The following is a 23,248-nucleotide window of genomic DNA, read 5'->3' as shown; positions in this document are numbered from 1 at the left end:
ACCTATTCCTATGAATGACCAATCTCATTAATTTTTAATTTACATTTCTTTTGTACAAATGAAATGTACAATATACAACCATGTGGTGCTTAACAGTGTGTCAGTGGCAGACCCCACAAGTAGTATTGGTTCCAGCAGGCTACCCCGTCTAACCTAGGTGTGTAGTAGACTCATCATCTTGGCTTATGTACTTATACTCTGACTCTCTCACGCAGTAACAAAATTGCCTAATGCCATGTTATTCCCATCATTGAGTGACACACGATTGGGTCCATGCTTCTCATACCTTCTTTAAGGTAGCACACTCTAGATACTCTAGTGCTGTGGCCTAATGTATTTTATAATGTATAATGTATTTTATTCGATCACTATATTGTATATTTATTATACACATTAGCAACATATCCCGTTTATCCCCTCAGTGTATTCAGGAACCACTCCTTGTCAGTTTATAGAAAGCCCCTGATTCCTTTTTATGGTTGCATAGTACTCCACCCGTGGGTGTGTCATATTTTATCTAGGCCATTTTCTTATATCTGACAACTTAAAGTTTCCAGTATTTTGTAGTTAAAAACTGCTACAATGAATAGAGTTGAGTATGTAGTCTTTTGTATTGTTAAAATATATCTTCAGGATAAGTTAAGAAGATTGTGACTGCTAAGTTAAAAGCTAAGTGCATACTTGGTGATGGGAAACCCACAGGGATTATAATTGAGATGGAAAAAAAATGTACAAATTGATGTAAAAATAAACTATTATAAAGAAAAAAAAGGTAAGTGCATATATACACATTGGCATATGTCACTGAATGTGTCTTCAAAACAGCCGTATCTGTGTATATGCACAGCAGCTGCATGGGAGTGCTTGTTTCCCTGTAGTCTGGTCAGCAAATGAGTGGTCATGACATTATTCTCCTCAATCTGATGAGTGAGAATGGCATCACAGCATTTTGATTTCCATTGCTGTAATTATGAGAGAGATTGAACATCTTTTTATGTGCATTAAGGCCATTTTACATCTTTGTTGTATGTTTTAAATTGGTTATATTGAATGCACATTCCATTGTTACATTATTTACCTTCAGTTTGCCAACGCAGTAAGTAGTAACATTTTATAGTTAACCAGAGGTATTAATAAGACTTTTCTCTTTCAGATCTTCCATGGTGGCTTATTTTAATTCGGCAGAAAGCATTAGTGGGCAAACTACCAGGTGACCATGAGGTCTGTAAAGTTACCAAAATTGCTGTGCTATCACTTTCGGAAATGGAGCCTCAGGATCTTGAACTGGAGGTAAGGTGAAGTATCAGGAAACTGTGTGGAGACCTGATATAAAGAAATACGAGCAATTTGGTTTAATAGAACAGAGTCATATAACTTTAGAGCTGGATAATATCTTTAAAACAACTTAATCCTGTGGTAGTAGTGGAACCTTTATTGCAAAATCTGTGAAGTCTTTATATGACACATAAAAGCAGAGCTGTTTAGCTTGAGGTGGGAATGAAGTGAGAGAGAATCCTTGGGCCCTGCCCAATTGGCTCTAGAGTGAAGCTGTGGCATTACCCTACAACACAACACATTAATATTTCTGGAAGAATCAATTATTCATACTAAGCGAGGTGAGTGATGACTATCTGTAGTTTGATATCAGTTCTGGGAATACTTTACCAGTAAATGAGTTTGTAATGAGTTTAAAAAAAATAAACTTTGAGGTTTCAGTTTTTGGACTTTGGAATTGTTGATAAGTAAGTTAAGGGAAATTAGGGCCTATATCAACTCTCCCAAGTCCAGAGGGAGAAAAGAAAGAGTATAATAAATTAAGGGTGGGAGAGGGGGAAGAGAGACAGAAGACATTGCTAAACCTAGAATGAAAAGGAATTTTCATGGACTATAAATAGAACCAGTAGATCCAACGGAGGCTTGGTTCTGCACTCAAAAGCAAGCGTGTCAGTAAGGAAACCAAGAGGTGGCTAGTGGGAAATAGGGCCAGAGCCATACTCAGAACTTGAAGCCTGGTTCCAGAGTGGGACTTTCTAGCTCTTGAAAGCAAGCTGTTAGGTTGTCTGTTCTAAGTGCAATAATCAATGATCATGCATTAAGAATCCTCCTGTCTGTTAAAACCTAGCACCTCCTGTGAGAAACACTGGTTTGGGTAACAGATAAGGGTCTGAAATTAACCCCATAGTAATCAGCATGACATAGGTGAGGTTAATAGGGAACCTTTAGGAGAGGGATTAATGGGAGGCATTGGTTTCTTAAGTGATCATGATGTGGACACACCATTGCCTGAGATCGGGCATATCAGAGAAGGGACAAGATTGGGGAAACAGATGTGATCAGTTTTGAGGGTGCTAAGTTTGATGGAGTAGTGTGTGAATAAGAGGGAGATGTTAAATTTTGGGCACAGATAGTTGTAAAGTACTGCCCCGAATGCATGTTCGACAGTATTTTTAATCTTATATGCCAATTTTCAAAGCATTAAAGATCTCAATCAATGCATTTTTTCTTCAGTTGCTGTAAATAGAGTTTGTTATAATTATGATTCTAATTTGAACTTCTTACCTCTCTAGCATAAGGCTCTCCTGTCATGTAACCTTTGCTTATCCTCTGTTATAGTTTTGTAATCTTTGCCACCACAGCTGTGTTTCTAATATCTGTTGTCTCCTTGGTCATTTTATTAAATCTTGGAAGTTTACTTTTATCCACAGTGCATGAATTTCTACTTGACCATTTAGCAAGCAGATATTAATAACGATTCTCTTTCTCTTCCGAATTATTTAGCTCTGTAAGAAGCATCATTTTGGAATTAACAAACCAGAGAAGATTATACCATCTCCTGATGACTCGAAGTTTTTACTGAAGACTTTTACACACATTAAGTCCAATGTGTCAGCTCCTAATAAAAAGAAAGTAAGCGTTTGACATGGGGCTTGAAGTTTGTCTTTAGTTTTAAATCGAATTGTAATTTTTCTCCCAGTAAACTTATTTTCAAACTACTTATCGTAGTAAAGCACTGTCTTTGCATGTCCTTGGCAATTATTTTTACTTGTCCCCCTTAGAAAGTTGGGTATTAGCCACGTTAAGATTCACACTTAATTCCTGCAATAACAGATTCATTTCTTATAGGTTAAAGAAAGTAAAGAGAAAGAGAAGTTGGAGAGAAGATTACTTGAGGAGTTGCTAAAGATGTTCATGGACTCGGAATCCTTTTATTATAGCTTGACCTATGATCTGACCAATTCGGTGCAGAGGCAAAGCGCTGGGGAAAATGACCTCCGTCCCCTCTGGCAGAAGGTACTTTTGACAGCTCAGAACAGTGTTTCCCTCTGAGGGGACAACTTATGGGCCCCTTCAACTTCAATAGGAAAATTGAAACAACATATTTCTTTACTATTTATTTATTCTCTAACTTTTCCAGGTCGATGACCGATTTTTTTGGAATAAATACATGATACAGGATCTTACTGAGATTGGTGTGAGTAGTTGTTTCTAAAATATCCTAATGTATGTAATAGTTGTTGAGCAAGTATTTTTCAATTGTATTGCAATAAATTAAAATTTCACAGTAATATTTTTCCCAATGAAATTGGAACCATCGAGGGCTCTTCCTGGTGGTGCAGTAGGTTAAAGTGCAGCACTGTGGAGCTGGCCGCAGCTACTTCAGTGAGAGTTCGATCCCCGGGAGGGGAGGTGACTCACATGGCGTGACAGACCTCTCCCGACTGCCCGTTGCTCCCCTAAGAAGTGTATTTTGTCAGTCCTCCTGTTCTGCTCCCCACTCTCTCTCTGGTGATTCCTCTCACCACCCCACACTTCTGGTCTGTACACCAGTTCTTGTGCACAAATAAAACTTCTTTAAAAAAAAAAAACATGTAGTGAGGGAAACCAAGACATTATTTTAAGACAGTTCACAATTCTACTTCATAGCCACAGGCTTAAATCTATTTAGTAGGTTCCCATAGAATGATAGTGATTTAAGACTATGGAACTAACATCCATAGAGTTTCTGTAAAAAGAACTATTTTGTTTACTAACTGGAAATGTTCCAATCCAGTTGTCTTTTAATTATACTACGTCATTAACCTGTGCTGTTTGCTTATCTGGGAGCTGGAGTAGACAGATCTGTAGGACAGCCCAGGACTTCTAGCAGTTGAACCAGAGAAGACAGGGAATATAATGATAGTATCACATGAGTTTCCTTCCAATCTGATGATACTTCCTTTCCTCTGTGGGAGAATTACTGTCTAGTGTGAACTCACTTATTCAGTCAGCAAATATTTACATAAGGCTTGTTATGTGCCAGTTATTGGTTGGATACAAAGTGTGCAAATAGCTAAATAGGGCCACATGTTTTCTTTTTCTAAATTCCAAAATTTTCTCTTTTTCTTCTGCTGGCGTTAGTCAGTATAAATTATCTTGACTTTTTCATGTGGCATCTAGATACCATATACTTCTATTGAGGATGAGGCATGAAAATAGTCTCACCTCTCTATGAATTTGATCAAGCTATGTCCATCAAAACTCAGTGATGGGGATAAATATTAGGGTGTCTATAATGAATATGTATCCTGTGTGCTGACATAGAGAGTTCTAGTCTTTGTCAGACACTGCATTTTCATTTAGAACTAGTGACTTATAATAAAGGTGACATTTTGCACAAACATTCTCTGTTCCTATGAAGAGCTTTGCATTTATTGGTAGAAGAGAAATACAGTCATGGATATGGTTGTAAGAACAATGAATGCAAATAGGCCCTTCACTGTTTCAAATCTACCTTCCTTCCTAACATCCTGTCCATGGGCTCCATAAAACAGAAATGTGGGGTAGGACCTGGAGCATATGGCTATGGAAGAAAAGGTGGACTTGAAGTTGATGAGATAAGGCTAAATCAGCTACGGAGGAAGGGAGAAAGGGCTGAAGAGCAACTCTCCGGCGCGCCCTTTTTTGTTGTTGTTCCATCATTGTCCCTGCTTGCAAACGATTGAGAAATTTTAGTATTCTTAGTCTAAAAGACACAGAGGAAGAAATCTAACTTGAATTAATAGTCTCTTAATTGTACTAGATGACTTTAAAATAAGATAATTTGCGGGTGGGGTTCATTTCTTGGATTTTGGCATGTGAACCAAATTTATTTCTAAACTTGGAAAACAGAGTAGACCTCTTTGTTTCATAATAGTGAACAGAGTTGTGTTTTATTTAAGGCTTAACACAATTAGTTGAAAATCAACCTTTAAACTTTTTTTTCTCTGACAGGCATAATCATAATAGCTACACTTGTTAAACACTTATATACAGTGGCAGTCATTATGTCAAGCACATTTTACTCGTTTAATGTTCACAGCAGTGTTACGAGGTTTTAGTTTCCCTATTTCATGAAACAGAACATCAAGCATAGTGAGGTTATGGATCATACCCCAGCAGTCTGGCTCTGATGTCCCTCTCAGACTGCTCTTCCTGAATAATGTCCGTGAAGAAAAGGATGGACCCTAGCCCCCCTACCATTCCTTGGTGTTTTCCAAAAAGCAGAAAATACAGTTAGACCCTGGAAGATTTCTGCTTTTAATAACTGTCAGATAATGTGCTAGCTACTGTATGAGCTTCAGAAAGTAGCTGTTCTGTCTGGTATAGAAACAACATGATGTCAATATTGGTTTCAGACACCAGATGTCGACTACTGGATTATCCCCATTATCCAAGGCTTTGTGCAGATTGAAGAATTGGTAGTTAATTACAATGAATCATCTGATGACGAGAAGAGCAGCCCAGAGACCCCTCCTCAGGATTCCACTTGTGTAGACGACGTTCACCCACGGTTTTTAGTGGCTCTCATTTCACGCCGAAGTAGGCACAGAGCTGGTAAGTAGAGGGCTCTAAGGTTGTACAAATCAAATCAATGTGGAACAGAAAACCTGCAGATGAGTAGAAATGTTAACAGTGAATTTGGAAATACAGTTGACCTCAGCTCAGTGACGCAATAGTTTGATGTAACTGGGAAATAGTTTTTGGAGAGGAGTGGCAAGAGCTAGTAAAAGGGTTGGGGCCTTCCTGGTGAAACAAGGGGTTAAGTTTCAGCACTGTGAAGCTGTCAGCAGCTACAGCAACATGAGTCCCATCCCTGGCCTGGGAGTGACCCACAGGGCACAGCAGACCTTTCCTGTCTCGCCTGCTGCTCCCCTCTACAGTATATCACAGTCTGCCTGCCTGTTGTGTTCCCCACTCTGTCTCTGGTGAGTACTCTCACCCTCTGCACCTCTGGCCTGCAGCCTACCTCTTGTATGCATGTAACTAAAATAAATCTTAAATTTAAATAAGTTAATAAAAGGAGGGGAAAAAAGGTATATATTTGGAGAAGAGAAGAAAGTCACCGGGGAGATATTGGTAAATACTGATGTTCCCACTGAGTAGCTTATCACACTGAAAAATCCTGGAATGCTTGCACGTTTGGGAAAAGCTGTCTCTTCCACTTCAGAAGAATTGTCTTAGCTTCAGCTTCAGAAGGCAGTGGCATATACACAATTATGATTTGGGGTGGGCGCGTGCTGTTCTGTCTCGCAGTTGCACATTTGGCCTCCAGGCTCACCTAAAAGACTAGATTTGGGTAAGAAGCATGTGCTAGTCAGGCTAAGCAAGTTTTTTAAAAAAGATGGTTTGCTGTTTTGATTTTCTTTCAGGAATGCGCTATAAACGAAGAGGAGTGGATAAAAATGGAAATGTTGCAAATTATGTGGAGACTGAGCAGCTAATTCATGTCCATAATCACACCTTGTCATTTATTCAAACGCGTGGTTCTGTGCCTGTCTTTTGGAGCCAGGTTGGGTATCGATACAATCCAAGACCTCGACTGGACAAAAGTAAGCTTGTTAATTTTTTTTGGTTTGCAAGTAGTGATTTCAGAGAGGACATTTTTTAAAATATTAGATAATGCAGAAATTTGATTTGTTTCACCAGTATGTCATTCAATGCTCATACAGTGAAATGTAACAGTAATACAATGGTAAGACGAATAGTGGCCATTGACAGTTTAATAAGAGTTTGGCAGTAAAAATATTCCCCCTAAAGGTAGACGTAGTTTGTCTCATAGATTTAAATTGTTGTTTCTTTGAGAATACTTTATCGAATGCTCAACTTTGGAAAAGGGTAAATGTATACAGTATTTGTAGACCCAGGAACTATCTTAAAACACGACATCTGCAAATAGTAGATTCCTTTAATCAGTGTCTCACTGTGCAAGGTTTGTTGTTTTAAATATGACGATTTAATCTTTTTCAGCACTGGAATAAGCTAGTCAATCTACTTAGACTGCTAAATGAGATTGATTTTTAAAATTAAGTTAACAGACTATTTTTCTCTCAATACTTAGTGAGCATTCAGGAAAACTAGCCTCTTTATACTTTACCTTGTTGTAGAGGGGGTTTTATTTTATTTATAAACTACATGAACCTTTATTTATAAATAATAAATGTCTCAATTTCAATTTGCACTTTCCATATGTTTCCATTTAATTGGAAAAAATCAGCTTTTGGCTTAGCCTTTCATTTTAAAATACTGTTTGTAGACTATTAGTTACATGCGGGTATCAGTAAATTAAGAGTAAAGATGGAATAGACACTAATTTCTGTCTTAAACATGGGAAGGAAAAATAGACTTTGTATCACTTCTTTGTAGGTGAAAAGGAAACTGTTCCCTATTTCTGTGCCCATTTCGAAGAACAACTGAAAATTTACAAAAAACAGGTGGGCTTTGATCTGTAGTAATAAAGTGTTCTTACATGCTTAGAAATGACTATGTATCTGTTTCTTTAAATTTCATGAAAATAACATGTAGTTAATAACTAAGCAAAATAGCATTTATCTTGACATTAAAGAATCACATTTAAACTATTGACTCAGCTACTTCAGACTGTTCTTGGATAGGAGGGAGGTTAGTCTACAATCAGTAATTAACAGTCTAAGAAGTATCTAGAGTAAGAAATGAAACTAACCACCACCACTCACCAAAATAGCTCACATTTAAAAAGGGGGGATCCCAAGTTTTGTCACAGATATGGAGTAACTGGCACTCTATTACAAAAAAGTTTAATCTACCTTAGAGAAAATGTGTTCAGTCAAGTAGGCATGTAGAAGAATATTTGTCGTGGCATAAAAGTAACATGTTCATCAGGTCAGTGGGTAAAATATGCACAGCTAAAATGATAAAATGCAAATGCTTAAAAGTGATTAGGCAAATCCATGTGTACTCACATGAAAAGATCTTAAAATCATAGGAGGTTAGAAAGAAACAGTGTAACCGCCTATGGTATATTACCATTTAAAGATCCTATAAAATACAATAGTCGTTTATATACATGCATTTCTCTGCCACCTATGTATGTTCTCACACATATACGTATCTTGCACATTTGTATAGGTGTGCACTTAGAGCTGAAGACGGAATACACTAAGTATGTAACGGGGGTTACCTCCAGAGATGCCTTTGCGTGGTCAGAGGATTTAACCTTTATCCCTGATTGACTTTTTTACAATGCGAATACGTTCATTGATTAGCAATATGTGTAATTATCAAGAACATTACAAAGAAGAAATCACAGTATGTGTAACACCTAATCACTGTAAAAACTGAAGCAATACTGAAGTCTGTGAAAGAAGCAGAGCAAATGTAACCTCACCGTTCTCATCCCTGCACCCTTTTGACTTTAAGTCCTGTTTGTGCACAGCAACTTTATAGGTGTATGTACTGAGCAGACATGTCCTGGTTTCCAGCAGTAGCCCAGCAACGCTTGCTTTTCCACTCTGTCCCCTAGGTGACTGCCCTCCAGGAGGTGGGCCCACGGTGGTCTGACTCAGACCTGGTGGCACCACCGTTGTCCTTGCCAGTGATTGGTTTAGGCGCGGCCTGTGCATGTTCATTGGCAAATCAGCCGTGAGCTATGATGTGTGGAGTAGTCAGCCGGGAGGCCTCTGGGAAAGACCCTCCTGCTCTAAAGGAGAGAGACGCAGGCGCCAGCAGTCTCCTGTGGTTGTGTCTGCATTTGATGAGGCACTGGTGCAGTTGTCGAGTAAGTGGACTAGCCAGAGGACTGACCCATTTGCTGAGGATGGCAGAGCGAAAAATGGCAAACGGGCATCTGTATCTGTAACTGCTCATTAAGCAATTCTCAAACCATGCAAACTCCAGACCCCCTGTTTTGAGATTTAAGTCAGTGGATTTTGTCATTTGCAGCCCCAAACATGTATGCACCATTATAAACTGACGTCAGCAGTGGGTCATACCATAGACATTTTTCTACATCTGTTCTCGTTAATATCTCATGGCTAGCTTTTAACCATTTTTCCATTAGCAGACCTTTTTGGATGGGGCAGTGAAACCTTTTTATTTTTTTATTAATGTGAATTGCTTTACAACATTGTGTTTTAGAGGTATAGGATCTCCCCCTTCAGTTGTTGTGAAATCTTACAAAACCACTGGGAAAATACATCACAGCCCTGAAACAGCAAGCAGGCAGGCTATATTATTTTAAGAAAAAAAAGTTTAAAAAAAAAAAGGTCCGTATCAAACTGCAGAGATGCCAGAGCTGGAACGGAACAAAGCAGATGGAGACACCTGATCCCCACCCCCGCAAGGTGGTGCTTGCTAACGGGAGGTGGCCCTCCTTGCTCTGAAGCAGTCGCAGCTAGAATATCATTTGTACTATTATAAAGGCTAGAAAGCATCCTTCTTTGGGGACTCTTGTGTTTTATAAAATAAATTTGCACATCTGAAATGTTTGGTTCAAATAGTATATGTATTTAAGGTTGGTACCAACCCCTATATTTCTCCCAAAAAGCTCACACCAGTTTGCACTCAGCAACAGTGCCCACTTCCACACATACCCACCAAAGCTGTCTACATTAAGTGTTCAATGTTTGTCTATGTACAGGTAAAAACCAGTTTTGTGCAAAACTTACATTTCTTTGAATAACAAAGTTGCAGTCTCTTGTGCAAAGTTGTTTTCTCTTGTGAATTTCCTGTGGTATCCTTGACCCATTTTTTTTTTTTACTGAATTTATAGCATCTTTATAGTATATAATAAGATCAATATTTTATAACATTATAATGCAAAACCAATGATACTGTTCTATTTTATTGGTTTTTATGTTGCAGATCTGTCCTTTTGTTGTTTTGTTTTTTTATCTTTGATTATACTGCCATTTGTCACACAGAGCTATTCCATTTATATCTGTCTTTTTCTTTATGCACTGTTTTTTATGTTGTCCCTAGAGTGTTAAATCCCATCCTACAAAAGCAGAAATATAATCCCAAATTATCTTGTAGTATTTTTATAACTTAGAGAAAAATTATTTAGATCATTAATGCATCTAGAGTTAATTTTGTGTACAATAAGATGTAAAAAGCTACAGAAAGCTTTCCCCTGGCACTTGGAGCTACCTCTATAGAGTTTATAGGATCATCTGTAGATGTCCCAGAATTAAAGAGTATCATCCTGTGAGTCCCTCGGGATGTGCAGTCTATCTCCAGGCTGCCTGGCCTGTTCTATCGAGCACTCCTCTAGCCCTCTGCCCAAACCCCCATTTCAGCTGCAGTAGATGGGATTCTCCTTTGCTCTTCATTTCAGAAATTTCCCCATCTTCCAGAAGGACTGAGACTTTGAATTAGAATTAACTTGTCAAGTTTCTAGAAAGATACTGCTTGGATTTTGATTTGTATTGTTGAGTTTATAGATTAATTTGGGGAGAATTGACACCTTTACAATATTGACTCTTGCATCTAGCACTGTGTTTTATCTCTCCCCTTATTCAGTTTCTCGTTCATATATTTCAGCAGTTATATAGTGTCTAGTGTATATCTTGTATATTTTTAAATTATTTTAGATATTTTAAATACTTGCTGTTATAAAGGACTTTTTCATTATGTATTCTAGTTAGTTATTATAAATGATAAAAAAGCTATTAATGCCATTGATATAAATAAGCCCCATAAACCTAAATATAACAAACAAAAATCTAATTTTATAGGGGGAAGAAATTGTGTTTGAGTGGATTAACTCCTAAGTATGACTAAAATATTTCTAAAACATTCCAGATAAATCAATAAAAATCACATAATTCTAACAAATGACTAAAATGAATTATTTCTTTTTCTTTGCTCTCATAGGTTATTATTAACTTGGTAGACCAGGCAGGAAGAGAGAAAATTATTGGTGATGCTTATCTGAAGCAAGTGTTGCTCTTTAACAACTCACAACTCACTTATGTTTCATTTGACTTCCACGAGCACTGGTAAGATGGCTTCTTGAAGATCTGATCAGTTCCAATGCTGACACTAGAAGCTGCTGCAGGAACTTCAGTTTCTCTTTATTGGGAAGACAATTATTAGAATGGGAAGGAGTATCATTTCTATTTGTTGTTTTGTTTTTAAAGATTTATTTATTTATGTATACAAGAAAGAACCCAGGTATAGACCAGAGGTTGCAGAGGGTGAGAGGATTCACTAGAGAAAGTAGGGAGCAGAGCAGGCAGATCTACTGAAATCCACTGCTGAGGGGAGCAGCGGTTGAGAAGGAGAGGTCTGCTGCGCCCTGTGGGTCACCTCCCTGGCTGGGGATTGAACCTGTGCTGCATGACTCTGGATAGCTTTATAGATTTAATGTTCACATGGGTTTGATTATAACTAGAAAATTAAGGTGTTTTTTTTTCCCCTGAAATATTCACAATCTTTCTGCTTCAAATGCCTGGCAGGCTTGGAGTTCTGCTTCTATCAGTCAGTTACAAAAGAACGGAGCTTTTCTTTTTGGCTTGAGTCTGAGACTAGCAGAAGTTAGAGTTCCCTTGCTTAAAGCATGTGCTGGCTTGTCTTCATACTCTATTAATAATATTTCTTTCCCTGTGGATAAACTTTACTAATGTTTGTTCTGGTAAAAACAATCCATGAATTGTTTAGCTATAATGGGCATTCTCAAAGCAAGGCTCTTTTATCATAATCCAGGCTCTTACCTGGGTTAATTTACCCAAGTGTTCAAAATTTGGCGAGGGAAGAACCTTCTGAGAAACCTGTGTTATGCTTCAGCTTCTTAAGTATTTTTTCTTTTGCAGTGCAAATTTTTATAATTGCTGATATAATTTATTGGTATTAACATCATGTACTTAGAGTACTCATTGTAAAAAATTTTCTTAAGTAACTTAAATGTATCTTAAGTATAGACTACCATTAAAGATAGTTTCTCTTTTTTTGGCATGTATTTTAGCCGAGGAATGAAGTTTGAGAATGTTCAAACATTAACAGATGCCATTTATGACATTATTCTTGACATGAAGTGGTGTTGGTAAGTATTTTGTCTGTGAAATCAGATGTATTTGTCTAGTACCACAGAGTATTCAAATAACAGCAGCAAGCAGAGAAAGAATTTTTGTTTTCTCATATCCTATTTTTTCAAGAGAATGTTAGTCATTAGACAGTACTAGCTTTGAGCAGGAAAAAGGTGTCATAGGGATGGGCAAAACAGAATGAAACACTCTTGTGAATATTCTTTAATTCCTTCTCATGTACCACAGTATACATTTATTCTTTCTCGAGTCTGCCTCATCGTCCTTAACATGGGAAGGAGGGCTTAGTAAAGGTATTTGGTTTCAGATTTCAAACATTTCATTACAAGATTATGGGGGGAGAAGGATGATTCTCAGACTATAGGAGGGAGTTGTAGGAAGAGGAAATAGATCTAAAGACAGGAGAGAACATGCAATTAGATGGTGAGGCCGTGGATGGCCAGGGAAATCAGACGAGCAAAGCACACTTCGGGCCCCTAACTGGTTGATAAAGTGATGTAGTCTGTTCCAGCTCATTCAGATGCATTTCTTCATGGAGTCACAAAGGAGGGGCAGGGTGGTGTTTAATGTCCTGAAAAGCGTAACTTGGGGCTGTGATCTCTGCCTAGTACTTGACCTCTGTGGTTAGCAAGATCACTCTTTCTGCACTTTGGTGGTTTTTTTTTTTTTTTTTCCCGAAATGGAGATTATGTCTTTCTTACCAAGTTACTGTATAAGTTAATTGGCTAAGAAAGGGCACACTAATGCCTGCCACATTATCAAATTCAAGCAAATTGATAATGCTGTTATTATTGTTATACTTTAAAGAATTGTGTTTTCTCACAAACTTCTTAAGAGTACTTACACTGTAAAATAATCTCATATTGTTTTTGAAAGGGTGGATCAGGCTGGAGTAATATGTAAGCAGGAAGGGATTTTCCGCGTCAACTGCATGGACTGTCTGGACCGCACCAATGTGGTCCAAGCCGCTATTGCCCGTGTGGTCATGGAGCAGCAGGTAATTTGGAATCTGTTGGGCTGTAAATATTCATCAAAAAAATTTTTTTTTCACGTGTAAACAAAATACTGAAGTCTTTGTCAGGTAGAACATTTATAGTATACAACCATCCTGTTGCCTGACAATCTAGAAAGCACAAACTTCACTAGAAATAGGTTGACTTAAACGATATTTTCTTAAATACTCTTAAAACTTGTGAGGCCCAACGTTATTTTGTGACACTTTGTGGTTATTTACCTGTTTTTTCTCTCAGCTCCAAGTCCTGTCTCTACTGGGCACAGGAAGCCTGTGGCACCACATTTGGCTTGCAGCTGCCCATATCAGGCTCGCTAATAAGGGCACAAAAGAAGTCCTGGAAAGCTGGGTGCAGGGCAAGCCCTCCTTTGGATTGTTGGTTCCATGGGAACCACAGACTCAGCTTTTCCCCTTTGTACCCCAGCCCTGGTTACAGTCTCTGCTTTCTGCAGTCATTATATCTGTTCTGTCCTCTGTTAACCTCAGTGCCCCCTTTTAGATGCTTCCCACGATGAAAATTGCTAGGATGAGGTCATTTTTTTTTTTTTTGACCTTCAATAGGAAAGAACTTTAATACTATTAGTGTGCAATAGAGAACTAGTGTGCACCAGAAAAGAGAAAGAATGTGGTTAAAACAGTTTCTCCATGGAGCACCCAAAGTTACCCAACTCCTCATGGGTAAATGCCCAGCCAAACAGAGTTGGCCCAAAGCAGGGCCACTGAGACCTGAAAGCCCACACCAAGTCTAAGGCAGTTCCTGGTGGGGAGACAGTAGGAAGGGGCAGAAGGGGCCAGACAGTCTGGAAGAAAAAGAGCAAAATCAAATTCCAAGTCAAGACAAAGGCTGCCATTGTCAGCCTCCGCATGAGGTCATTTTTATGAACATTTGACTGAGTCTTTTTTGATGTGAGTCTTTTCCTTCTAACGCAGCATGTAAGCATCCAGACTTTTGAGTTCAAGGCCAGGGTCTGTCACATACTAGCTGTTGAATCCATGTAAAGAACTGACCTCTTCAAACTTTTGACTCCTTATTTTTAAAATGAGGGTAATAAGAGTATTGATGATAAAGAATTGTGGGAAGTAAATGAAATAATGTAAAAAAGTTCTTAGAAACCTAGTCTGGCTAGAGATAATATTTATGGGGCAATTATTGCTCTGCTACTATTGTTGTTTCTGTGTGTGTGTTTTTTTTTTTAAAGATTTATTTATTTATGCATACAAGAGCTGGGACATAGGCCAGAGGTGCAGGGAGGGAGAGTGAGAGGATTCACCACTATAGACGTATGGACTGAAATAACTGCTGAGGGGAGCAGCGGGTGAGACAGGAGAGGTCTGCCATGCCATGTGGGTCCGCTCCCTGGATGGAGAACTTGGGGAACTTGTGCTGCAGTGGCTGCAGATAGCTTCATAGAGCTGAGATTTAGCCCCTTGACCCATAAGAGAGGCCCTTAAATGGTACATTATTTTGAAAAAGTGCAATGATACTGTCCCCTTCATTTAAGGACTCTAAATTGTTTATAAACGTGTTTCTGTTCTGTAATATACATCTTATGCTATATTTTCCTGATTTAAATGTAGTTACCCACTAATGTGTTGATTTTAGCTGAAAAAATTAGGTGTGATGCCCCCAGAGCAGCCATTGCCTGTGAAATGCAATCGGATCTATCAGATAATGTGGGCTAACAATGGTGACTCCATCAGCAGACAGTATGCCGGGACAGCTGCTCTGAAGGTAAGGAAGAGCTTGTGTGGGTCATCCTCTAAGACATAGCATGCGGTTTAAAATTAACTTCATTTTTGAGAGAAAGAGGTAAGTAACCTGCAGTTGGTAGGTCTGTGTCATTAAGTTTAATGACACCATGGCTAAAGAAGAGGGGTGTGTGAGAGAGAGAGAGAGAAAGAGAGAGAGAGTAAGCGATGGAATATTACTCATCCAGAAAAAGAGAAAGAAATCCTACCATCTGTAATAATGTGACAAACCTTGAAGGCATTGTATTAAGTGACATATGCCAGGTGGAGAAAGGCAAATACTGTGTCTCACTTATGTGTGGAATCTAAAAGCATCAGATTCATTGATGGGGGAAACGGGGAAAGGTTGGTCAGTGAGTATACACTTTCAGTTATAAATGAGTTAATTCTGGAGCTATAAAATATATAGAATAGTGACTATAGTTTACAACACCATATTATAAAGTTGAAATATGCTGAGAGTAAATATTAAATGTTCTTATATACCAAAAAAAAAAAAAAAAGGGAATTATATGAGGTAATGGATGTGTTAACCAAATACCATTTCACTAAATGTATCAAATCATATATACACTTTAAATGTAGACAGTGATTTCTTGTCAATTATATCTCAATAAAGCTGGGAGGAAAGAGAAATACTTCTCTTTTTTGATACTTTGGACTCAGCCATGTGTCTCTTTCCTATAATAGTCTTGTTGCTATATTAATAATTTCTGTGAATGACCTGATTGGCAGCATGTGCTTTCTGAATTGTCTTTTAGGAAAAGACCCATTTCTGAGATATTCTTGGGTAGAGAGACTGGAGTGGAGTGGGGATGGGAGACAAAAAGAACTATGCTTTGCTTGCCTTCGAGTTAAATCATTCTCTCCTTAGGGACTTGCACTGACACTTTTGTGAAAAGTCAGGGAAACAAAACTATTTAAATCTTGGATTATTCTATGGGGATTATAATGTGAAGTGAGGGTGGAAGCCACTGCTGTCTCTGGTACATGAAGCTTACCCACACATCTTGGTGAAAGCCCATTGTTGGGGACTCGGGGGAACAGTTCACATTTCCCCACATCAGAAATTTGTGCGTTTTGAGTATCATACGAGTTGCTGGCTTGGAAATGTTGTGGCTGTTTTGTTTCATTACAGTTTTTGAGCTAGGTTCTAGAAACTTTACAGATTGCCAAGAATGGCTTTACTTTAAAGCATCATCAAACTGTGAAGACTTGATGCCACAGATAGCATTTTTCTTTATTGGAACGCTTGGGTCAGAGCCAACCACTAGTAGCTATTTTAACTCGGAAATTAGGAAAGCAGAATTCCAGTATTGCATTGAAAGTCTACATTGACTTTGGGAAATCTTATATTTGAATTATCAAAATGACCTTTTTACTTGACAGGGTGACTTTACAAGAACTGGAGAAAGGAAGTTAGCAGGTGTTATGAAAGATGGTGTTAATTCAGCAAATAGGTATTACCTGAACCGATTTAAGGATGCCTATAGGCAAGCTGTTATAGGTAAGGAGCATAAATGGCTTTCTTTAAATGTGTGATTCTGTCTGTGACTAACATTTTATAGAAACCAACTTTATTAACAGTTTATATGGTTTATCCTAGTGTATCGCTTTTGAACATCTAACCCAGTAAGTCAAACTCAGATTTTCACAGGATTAAAATGTGATAGGTATTGTAGACTGAAGCAAGAAACCACAGATTTTCACATGCATTTGTCAGTTTGCGACTCATGTAACAGAAGACAGGTTGAGGGACCTGGAGTATGGAATAAGGTGACCTAAAACCTTGTTAGCTGAAAACTCTACATTCTGTTTTTCTATCACTCAAGGCTTAGAGTGATATATCTTTTCTGTAGCCATAACTTAATAGGCTATAAATTTTTAGCATTATGATAAAGAGGAAATAGAGGCTAGATTGCCCAGTAGAATTCATGCCCTGATATGAATTTTAATTTAATTTTCATGAACATATTACGTTACAGGATTACAGTAAATGTAGAGTGTTTCTGATTAAACCAAGTATAAGAGTTTGTCTGACTGGTCTCTCTGAATATTTTTTGTGTCCCATTTTTAATCTAGTAATCATGTACTGTTTCACACATGAAATACTAGCACCTAGTCGGGTGCTAGTTAGGTTTCTGAGAAGCCTGGTGTAAAGAAGTATGGTTCGTTTGCCATGGACAGGATACGTGATGCCTGCTAAAATCTAAATTTTAGAAAGATACCTTTCTTCTGCTGGTTATGCTGCCAACTCGGCTGTGTAACTGAAGACCAGGTTCTGTCCTCTCAATTCAAGATCCATAATATCAGCTCATCCTACTCTTGAAACTGGGTCTCCTGAGGGTTGAGCAAGAGAGGCCAGCAGCAGCCTTGATTTACTGCTTCTCCTTGTCGGGCCTCTTTTCCCAGAAGATGCCTCCAGTCTTCTTGTCCCAAAGACTAGAGGGAAAGAGATTATAATGTATTTTTAAGGCTTGAGCAACCTGCCATACCTGGAAGAAGTTAGCTTATTTACGTCTTTTACTCCATTTTTAAATTGGCCATTTGACTGTTGATAAAGAATTTTTTTGTAAAACCTTACTAAGTAGGGGCTTAGAGCCAATATACTCTTCAGAAGAGTACAGTCTATCAACTATGCTGGATTCTATAGCAGAATATAAAGTCCCATTCGGTAGGTTGTCTTTTCACTTTTATGGCATTGCCCTTTGAAACACAAAATTTTTTTATAATTTGGTAATGTCCAGTTTGTCTACTTTTTTCTTTTGATTTTGACCTCACCAACATCACAAAGATTTATGCCTGTGTTTTCATGTGAGTTTTATGGTTTTAGGCCTTACATTCCTCCCTTGTTTTTTTAAGTGTGTTAGTAACTGATGATAGATATATTAACACTTTCTACTCTAGATTTGATGCAAGGCATTCCAGTGACAGAAGATCTGTATTCCATATTCACCAAGGAGAAAGAGCATGAAGCCTTGCATAAGGAAAATCAGAGAAGCCACCAGGAACTAATTAGTCAACTTTTACAAAGTTACATGAAGTTACTGCTGCCTGATAATGAAAAGTTCCACGGGGGCTGGGCCCTCATAGACTGTGACCCCAGGTGAGTTGAAGTGTCTCCGTTCTTACATTTCTCATGTGGGAAAGCTGTAGTTCACACTGGCAGTGTATACCCTGCTTGGCGGTCTTCAAAAAAGGGCTGGGACGGAGACACTTGCCTTAGATATGAAATAAAAATTCAGTTACATAGAGAAATATTTTGATGTAATAAACATATCAAAATTCTAGACCAACCGCTGATGATAAAAGGCTCTAGATTTTATCTTATTTTACATTTCATGTTTTGGTTTTTTTTTTAAGATTTATTTATTTATGCATATAGAGCTGGGGTATAGGTCAGAGGTGCAGGGGCGGTGAGAGGATTCACCAGAGATAGAGCAGGGAGCAGAACAGGCCAACTGACAAAGGACACTGCTGAAGGGAGTGGGGGGTGGGTCAGGAGAGGTCTGCCGCGCCATGTGGGTCACCTCCGGGTCTGGGGACCGAACACATGCTGAAGTGGCTTTAGCTTCTTAGTACTGTGCTTTAACCTGCTGCGCCACCAGGAAGGGCCCCTACATTGCATGTTTTTATTGAAAGGAACATAAACCAACTTGAAAGAACAACTGAATGCAAAGTAGTCATTACATTAATATGTACATTACATATATTAAAATGAACAAAAGTCATTAGTGAATGTGGGTTTATAAGAAGCTGTCTGTGACTTTAATTTCATGTATTTTGATAGTCAATACTATCTGTATGGATGCAATTTGCATACTCTTAAAATAAGGGATGAGTTTTTACTCACATACAACTTGGCAGAAATTTTCTTTTTTATGTCCCTTCACTGGATTTTTAAAGATAATAGTAGTCCATCTAAATACAGCAGCAACAACAAAAAAGGACATATTCCTATACAGAAATAACTGCAGGCAGTACGCCTGCATTGTGCTCTAGTTTTAATTTGCACTTTGATTTTTTTTTTTAAAGATTTTATTTATTTATGCATTCAGAGCTGGGGTATAAGCCAGTGGTGCAGGGGTGGTGAGAAGACTCACCAGAGACAGAGTGGGGAGCAGGACAGGCAGATCGACAAAGTACACTGCTGAGGGGAGCAGCGGGAGAGACAGGAGAGGTCTGCTGCGCCATGTGGGTCACCTCCGGGGCTGAGGATCGAACTCGCACTGAAGCGGCTGTGGCCAGCTTGCAGTGCTGCTTCCTTATCCGTTGCGCCACTAGGGAGGGGCCCCTGCACTTTAATTTTTAAAGGTGAAATTATCAATGTCTTCCTTAGATTGAGTATCTTTATTTCTCCTTTAGAGATAATTGAAATAGGGGAAGGCCAAAAGGTTTGTGTCTAAATACTATTTTGTAAGGTCACGCTGTATCTGATTTCTCGTCCTGCAATTCTTGTGGAAATTAGGAATTAAAAAAAAGAGAGAGAGAAAAGTGCGTTTAGCTATGCCACTCAAAGCTTGCAACAAAACGTGGATAAACATAAACTTGGGACAGTGAGTCTGAAGATGGTCTCACCCACCAGTATTCCTTGGCTGAGATTCTACTGGCGGCTGACATTAGCCAGAGCCCAATGGAGGGAGGGTCTCTGTGTGTTGCCGCTTCAGCAGGACATTGACTTGGGTCTGAGATGGCCAGAAGCAACACTGCTCATCCAGAAGACGGGTGTCTGATTTGAGACTCTTCGTTTTGGTCTTCTCATCCAGAAGACGGCTGTCAGTTTTGAGACTCTTCGTTTTGGTCTTCTCATAGGTTCACCACACCAGAAGTGGTTCCATCTGACAGCGGTGGAGGCATTGGCTGCTGCCTGCCACTCTCCCGACTGTTACATTTCTATTAGAAGCCACCTTCTTGGAGCTGAGTCATAATGCCATGGATGGAGTAGGGAGCAAAGCTGACTCCACAGGGCGTGCTTGGCTTTTTGGCTGGGGTAGAGGCTGAGGCTGGCCTGCCAGGAGTCCCTGTATCTTTGTTTCAACAGAGGCACTTCATTACTTTGTGGCTGTTTGCCGTGTGGGCTCCTGTGTGGAGAACACTTGCCTTAGATTAGAGGTTTGTGTCCTGTGCTCATTTGAATTTCTAAAGTTAACAGTTTTCCTCTACCTTGAGTAGACAGTTAAGAACTCTTGCTAACTCTTCTCTACTTTGTCTTGTAGTTATGCTTTCTGATGCTGCCGAGATTTGTCACTGGCACTTTTCCTCATTGTCAGGACTAAAGATTTCCAGATTGTGAATAGTTTCCCCTTTCTTTTGAAGAGAGAGGGCTGGAAACTTGTTTTTGTACTGACTTTGGTCTAGAACTTTGTACAGTCCAACTGAATTATGGACATGGATTTGGAGCGGGTCATTGTGAGGTCCCTCGGGGAATGACTTCAAGAGCTCAGGTCTTCGCCAGCCAGCTGGCTTCAGTCCTCTGACTTGAGGGATTCAGCAGTGGAATCATTCTCTTGGTTTTTGTAAAAATCTTTATTGAGACATTTGTCCCATTTCAAGCCTGCAGCTCTGAATATTCAGACCTATTCAGCCGTACCACAGTTTTAGAACATTCCCATCACCACTAGAGAAGCCCCAAACTGTGTGGTTGTCACTCGCGTGCCCCACTGGCTCTCCAGGCCTGTGCAACTGATCTACTGCTGTCTCATATATGTGCAGTCTGGACATTTCTGGCAAAATTCTCTTGTTACAGGGCAGGGAGACAGGGACACAGCTAAACCCCCAAACCTGCTTCTCTAAATAGGTTCTGCCATCTGCCGCATCAAGACAAAATATGTAAGAACTTTAAAGGAAAGAAACTTTAATACAATTGGTGTGCAATACAGAAAAGACCAAGAAATAGAGTTTCTAAATCAAACACCAAAGTTACCCATCCCCTCATGGGTAAAAATCCGTCCAAAAGGGATGGGCCCAAAGGTAGCCAGACAAGTCTGGGAGAAAAAGAACAAAATGGAAATCAAATAAACGCTGCCATAGTGAACCTCCCCACAGGTCCCTCACCCACATCTGTTTCAATCAGTCCAGGACCAAGAAGCAGGTGCAACTTACTCACATATCTCTGCTCCATGTGGTTCCCTCAGGTCTCCTTCTGGCTCTTCGTCCTGCTTCCTTCCTCTTCAGTCTCCTCTCCAGATTCTTCCCTTCCCTGCTCAGCTCCCCAGTCCCCACTCCTTTTGGGTGGGGTAGGGAACCTGGAACCTCCCCTTTTCCTGGGGACCACCCTGGTACACAATGATATATGGTCCTTTGTGCCTGGCTTTGTTCATTTTGCATAATGTTTTCAGAGTTTATGCTTTTTCTGGCAGGTGTAAACCTCCACTCCTTTTTTATAGCTAAATCATATTCCAGTCTACCACATCCTGTTCCTCCAGTCTTCCTTTGGTGGGCATTTAGGGTGTGGGCATTTAGGGTGTTTCCACCTTCTGGATCTTACATCTACTGATGTTATAAAAACGGTGTACAAGTTTTTGAACATGTTTCTATTTTCGGAATATGCCTGGGACTGAAGTGCCCACTTGTGCTGCTTGCTTCTGGTGGTTAACTTTTGAGACTTTCTCACAGAGGCAGCACCATTTTACATTTCTTACCCCAGTGCATGAGGGTCCATCTGCACGGACTCAGTGATACTGGTTATTGTCCTCCTTCGGCAGTAGTCATCCTTGTGGTGTCAAGCAGCCTCTCCTGGTTTTGATTTGCATTTCTCTAGTGACAAAGGATGCTGATGATTTGTACTTGTGGGCATTGACCTTTTGTGTATCTTCCTCAGGAAAATGTCTGTTTAAATCCTTTGTCGGGTTTTAAATTTTCAACTGTTGTGTGTCTTGTTGAGTTGGGCATCGCTTGTTTTTGTCACTAGATTTTTACAGGGATTAGGGCAGGGCTTAGCGTGTGGCAAGTGACACAGGATGTGTGATAGCAGAATTGGAGGCTGTCTTACTTAAAATGTTGTCTGGTTCATACTTTTTCCGTAGCTTTTGACGTCTCAAGAGAAAATATCCTGGTAGCAGGGTTTTCTAGTGCGCCGGGGCAGAAGCTTCAATGTGCAGAACCCCACTAGCACCCCGCGCACTGCGGCAAGTGAAGCGGCACGCAGGGGGCCGGCGCAGCTGTGGCCTCCACTTGCGGCCCCCTTCCTGCAGGGCGGATCGCCTCTTCCCTGCACCAGGGGAGGCCCGCGGGGCTGCCAGCCTGGCTGCCGCAGCCCCAGCTCTCAGAGAGGCGGCAGCTGCCCCCACCAGCCCCTGCAGCGGGGGCGCCCACCCCTCCGCAGGCCGCGCATGCGCCGGGCCGCGCTCGCCGCAGCGGAAGTGGGCGCTGCTCCGCGTTCCGGGGCGGAGCCTGTGCCTTCGCCGCAGTCGCTGCAGTCGCTGCGGGCGGGCGGTCGGGTGCAGGCGGCTGTCTGACTGAGCTTCGCGCCTTCGACGGACGGACTGACGGACGCCATGCCGCGCTCGCACCGGCCTCCGCCCACCACCCAGCGGCCCGCCAACGCGGCGGGCAACGCCCCCGGCAACGCGGCGGAGCCCAAGCCCGAAGGCGGCAGCCTGGCCACCACCTTCAAGATTTTCCTCCTTTTTGCAGGACTGATGGTGAAAGTCCCCGTGGGCTTGTATTTCTCCTGTAAATTGCTCCTTTTCCAAAGCCTCCTGTTAATGTCCCCCGACGACAGCGGCTTCTACGCCACCATCGTCGCGGTGGTGGGGCTGCACGTGGTGCTGGCGGTTTTCGTCTTCATCGTGTGGAAGGAGGGGCTGCCCGACTGGCGGGACGAGAAGAACGAGTAGCCGCGCCGGCGGCTGGGGGGCGGCAGCCGGGGCTCGTGTTGTCTCGTCCGTGTTCGTGACCGTGTTGTCTGGGGGGCGGGGGGAGGGCTGAGGGGTTCGCTGCGGCTCAGACCGCGGTGAAAACGGGGTGGGGGGCTGACTTTTTTTCGACCGCCTGTGACGTGCCAAGTGCTTTTCGTTCGACATAATGCTGTGACTGAGAATCGCGCTGCCGGCGCGCGCGGGCCGTAGGGCCCCGTTCGTGCTGCATGTGTGGTGGCGCCCGATCTGCAGCTGGGCTCTGGCGGCGGCGGGCACGTGAGTACCGCGCGGGGGCTGGGGCTGCGGGGATT

At 40.7% G+C, this 23,248-nt stretch overlaps 1 protein-coding gene across 1 annotated transcript in view; it reads left to right on the top strand.

Moving 5' to 3' along the window:
- Positions 1 to 23,248, top strand: part of INPP5F (inositol polyphosphate-5-phosphatase F) — a 40,551-nt gene that overhangs the window by 11,259 nt on the left and 6,044 nt on the right. Inside the window, exons 2-13 of the mRNA XM_012723630.1 lie at positions 1,154 to 1,290; positions 2,779 to 2,907; positions 3,124 to 3,472; positions 5,655 to 5,853; positions 6,669 to 6,848; positions 7,663 to 7,730; positions 11,149 to 11,273; positions 12,239 to 12,316; positions 13,194 to 13,314; positions 14,933 to 15,061; positions 16,468 to 16,585; positions 17,986 to 18,184. Of these exons, the coding sequence (XP_012579084.1) occupies positions 3,446 to 3,472; positions 5,655 to 5,853; positions 6,669 to 6,848; positions 7,663 to 7,730; positions 11,149 to 11,273; positions 12,239 to 12,316; positions 13,194 to 13,314; positions 14,933 to 15,061; positions 16,468 to 16,585; positions 17,986 to 18,184 (1,244 nt within the window). The 5' untranslated portion in view covers positions 1,154 to 1,290; positions 2,779 to 2,907; positions 3,124 to 3,445. The remainder of the gene's footprint in view (positions 1 to 1,153; positions 1,291 to 2,778; positions 2,908 to 3,123; positions 3,473 to 5,654; positions 5,854 to 6,668; positions 6,849 to 7,662; positions 7,731 to 11,148; positions 11,274 to 12,238; positions 12,317 to 13,193; positions 13,315 to 14,932; positions 15,062 to 16,467; positions 16,586 to 17,985; positions 18,185 to 23,248) is intronic.

This window comes from Condylura cristata, unplaced genomic scaffold (assembly GCF_000260355.1).
Source record: "Condylura cristata isolate star-nosed mole 26May11 unplaced genomic scaffold, ConCri1.0 scaffold00011, whole genome shotgun sequence".
Lineage (NCBI taxonomy): Eukaryota > Metazoa > Chordata > Mammalia > Eulipotyphla > Talpidae > Condylura > Condylura cristata.
The sequence above is the reverse complement of the archived record's forward strand: the minus strand, read 5'-3'. Positions and strand labels throughout refer to the sequence as shown.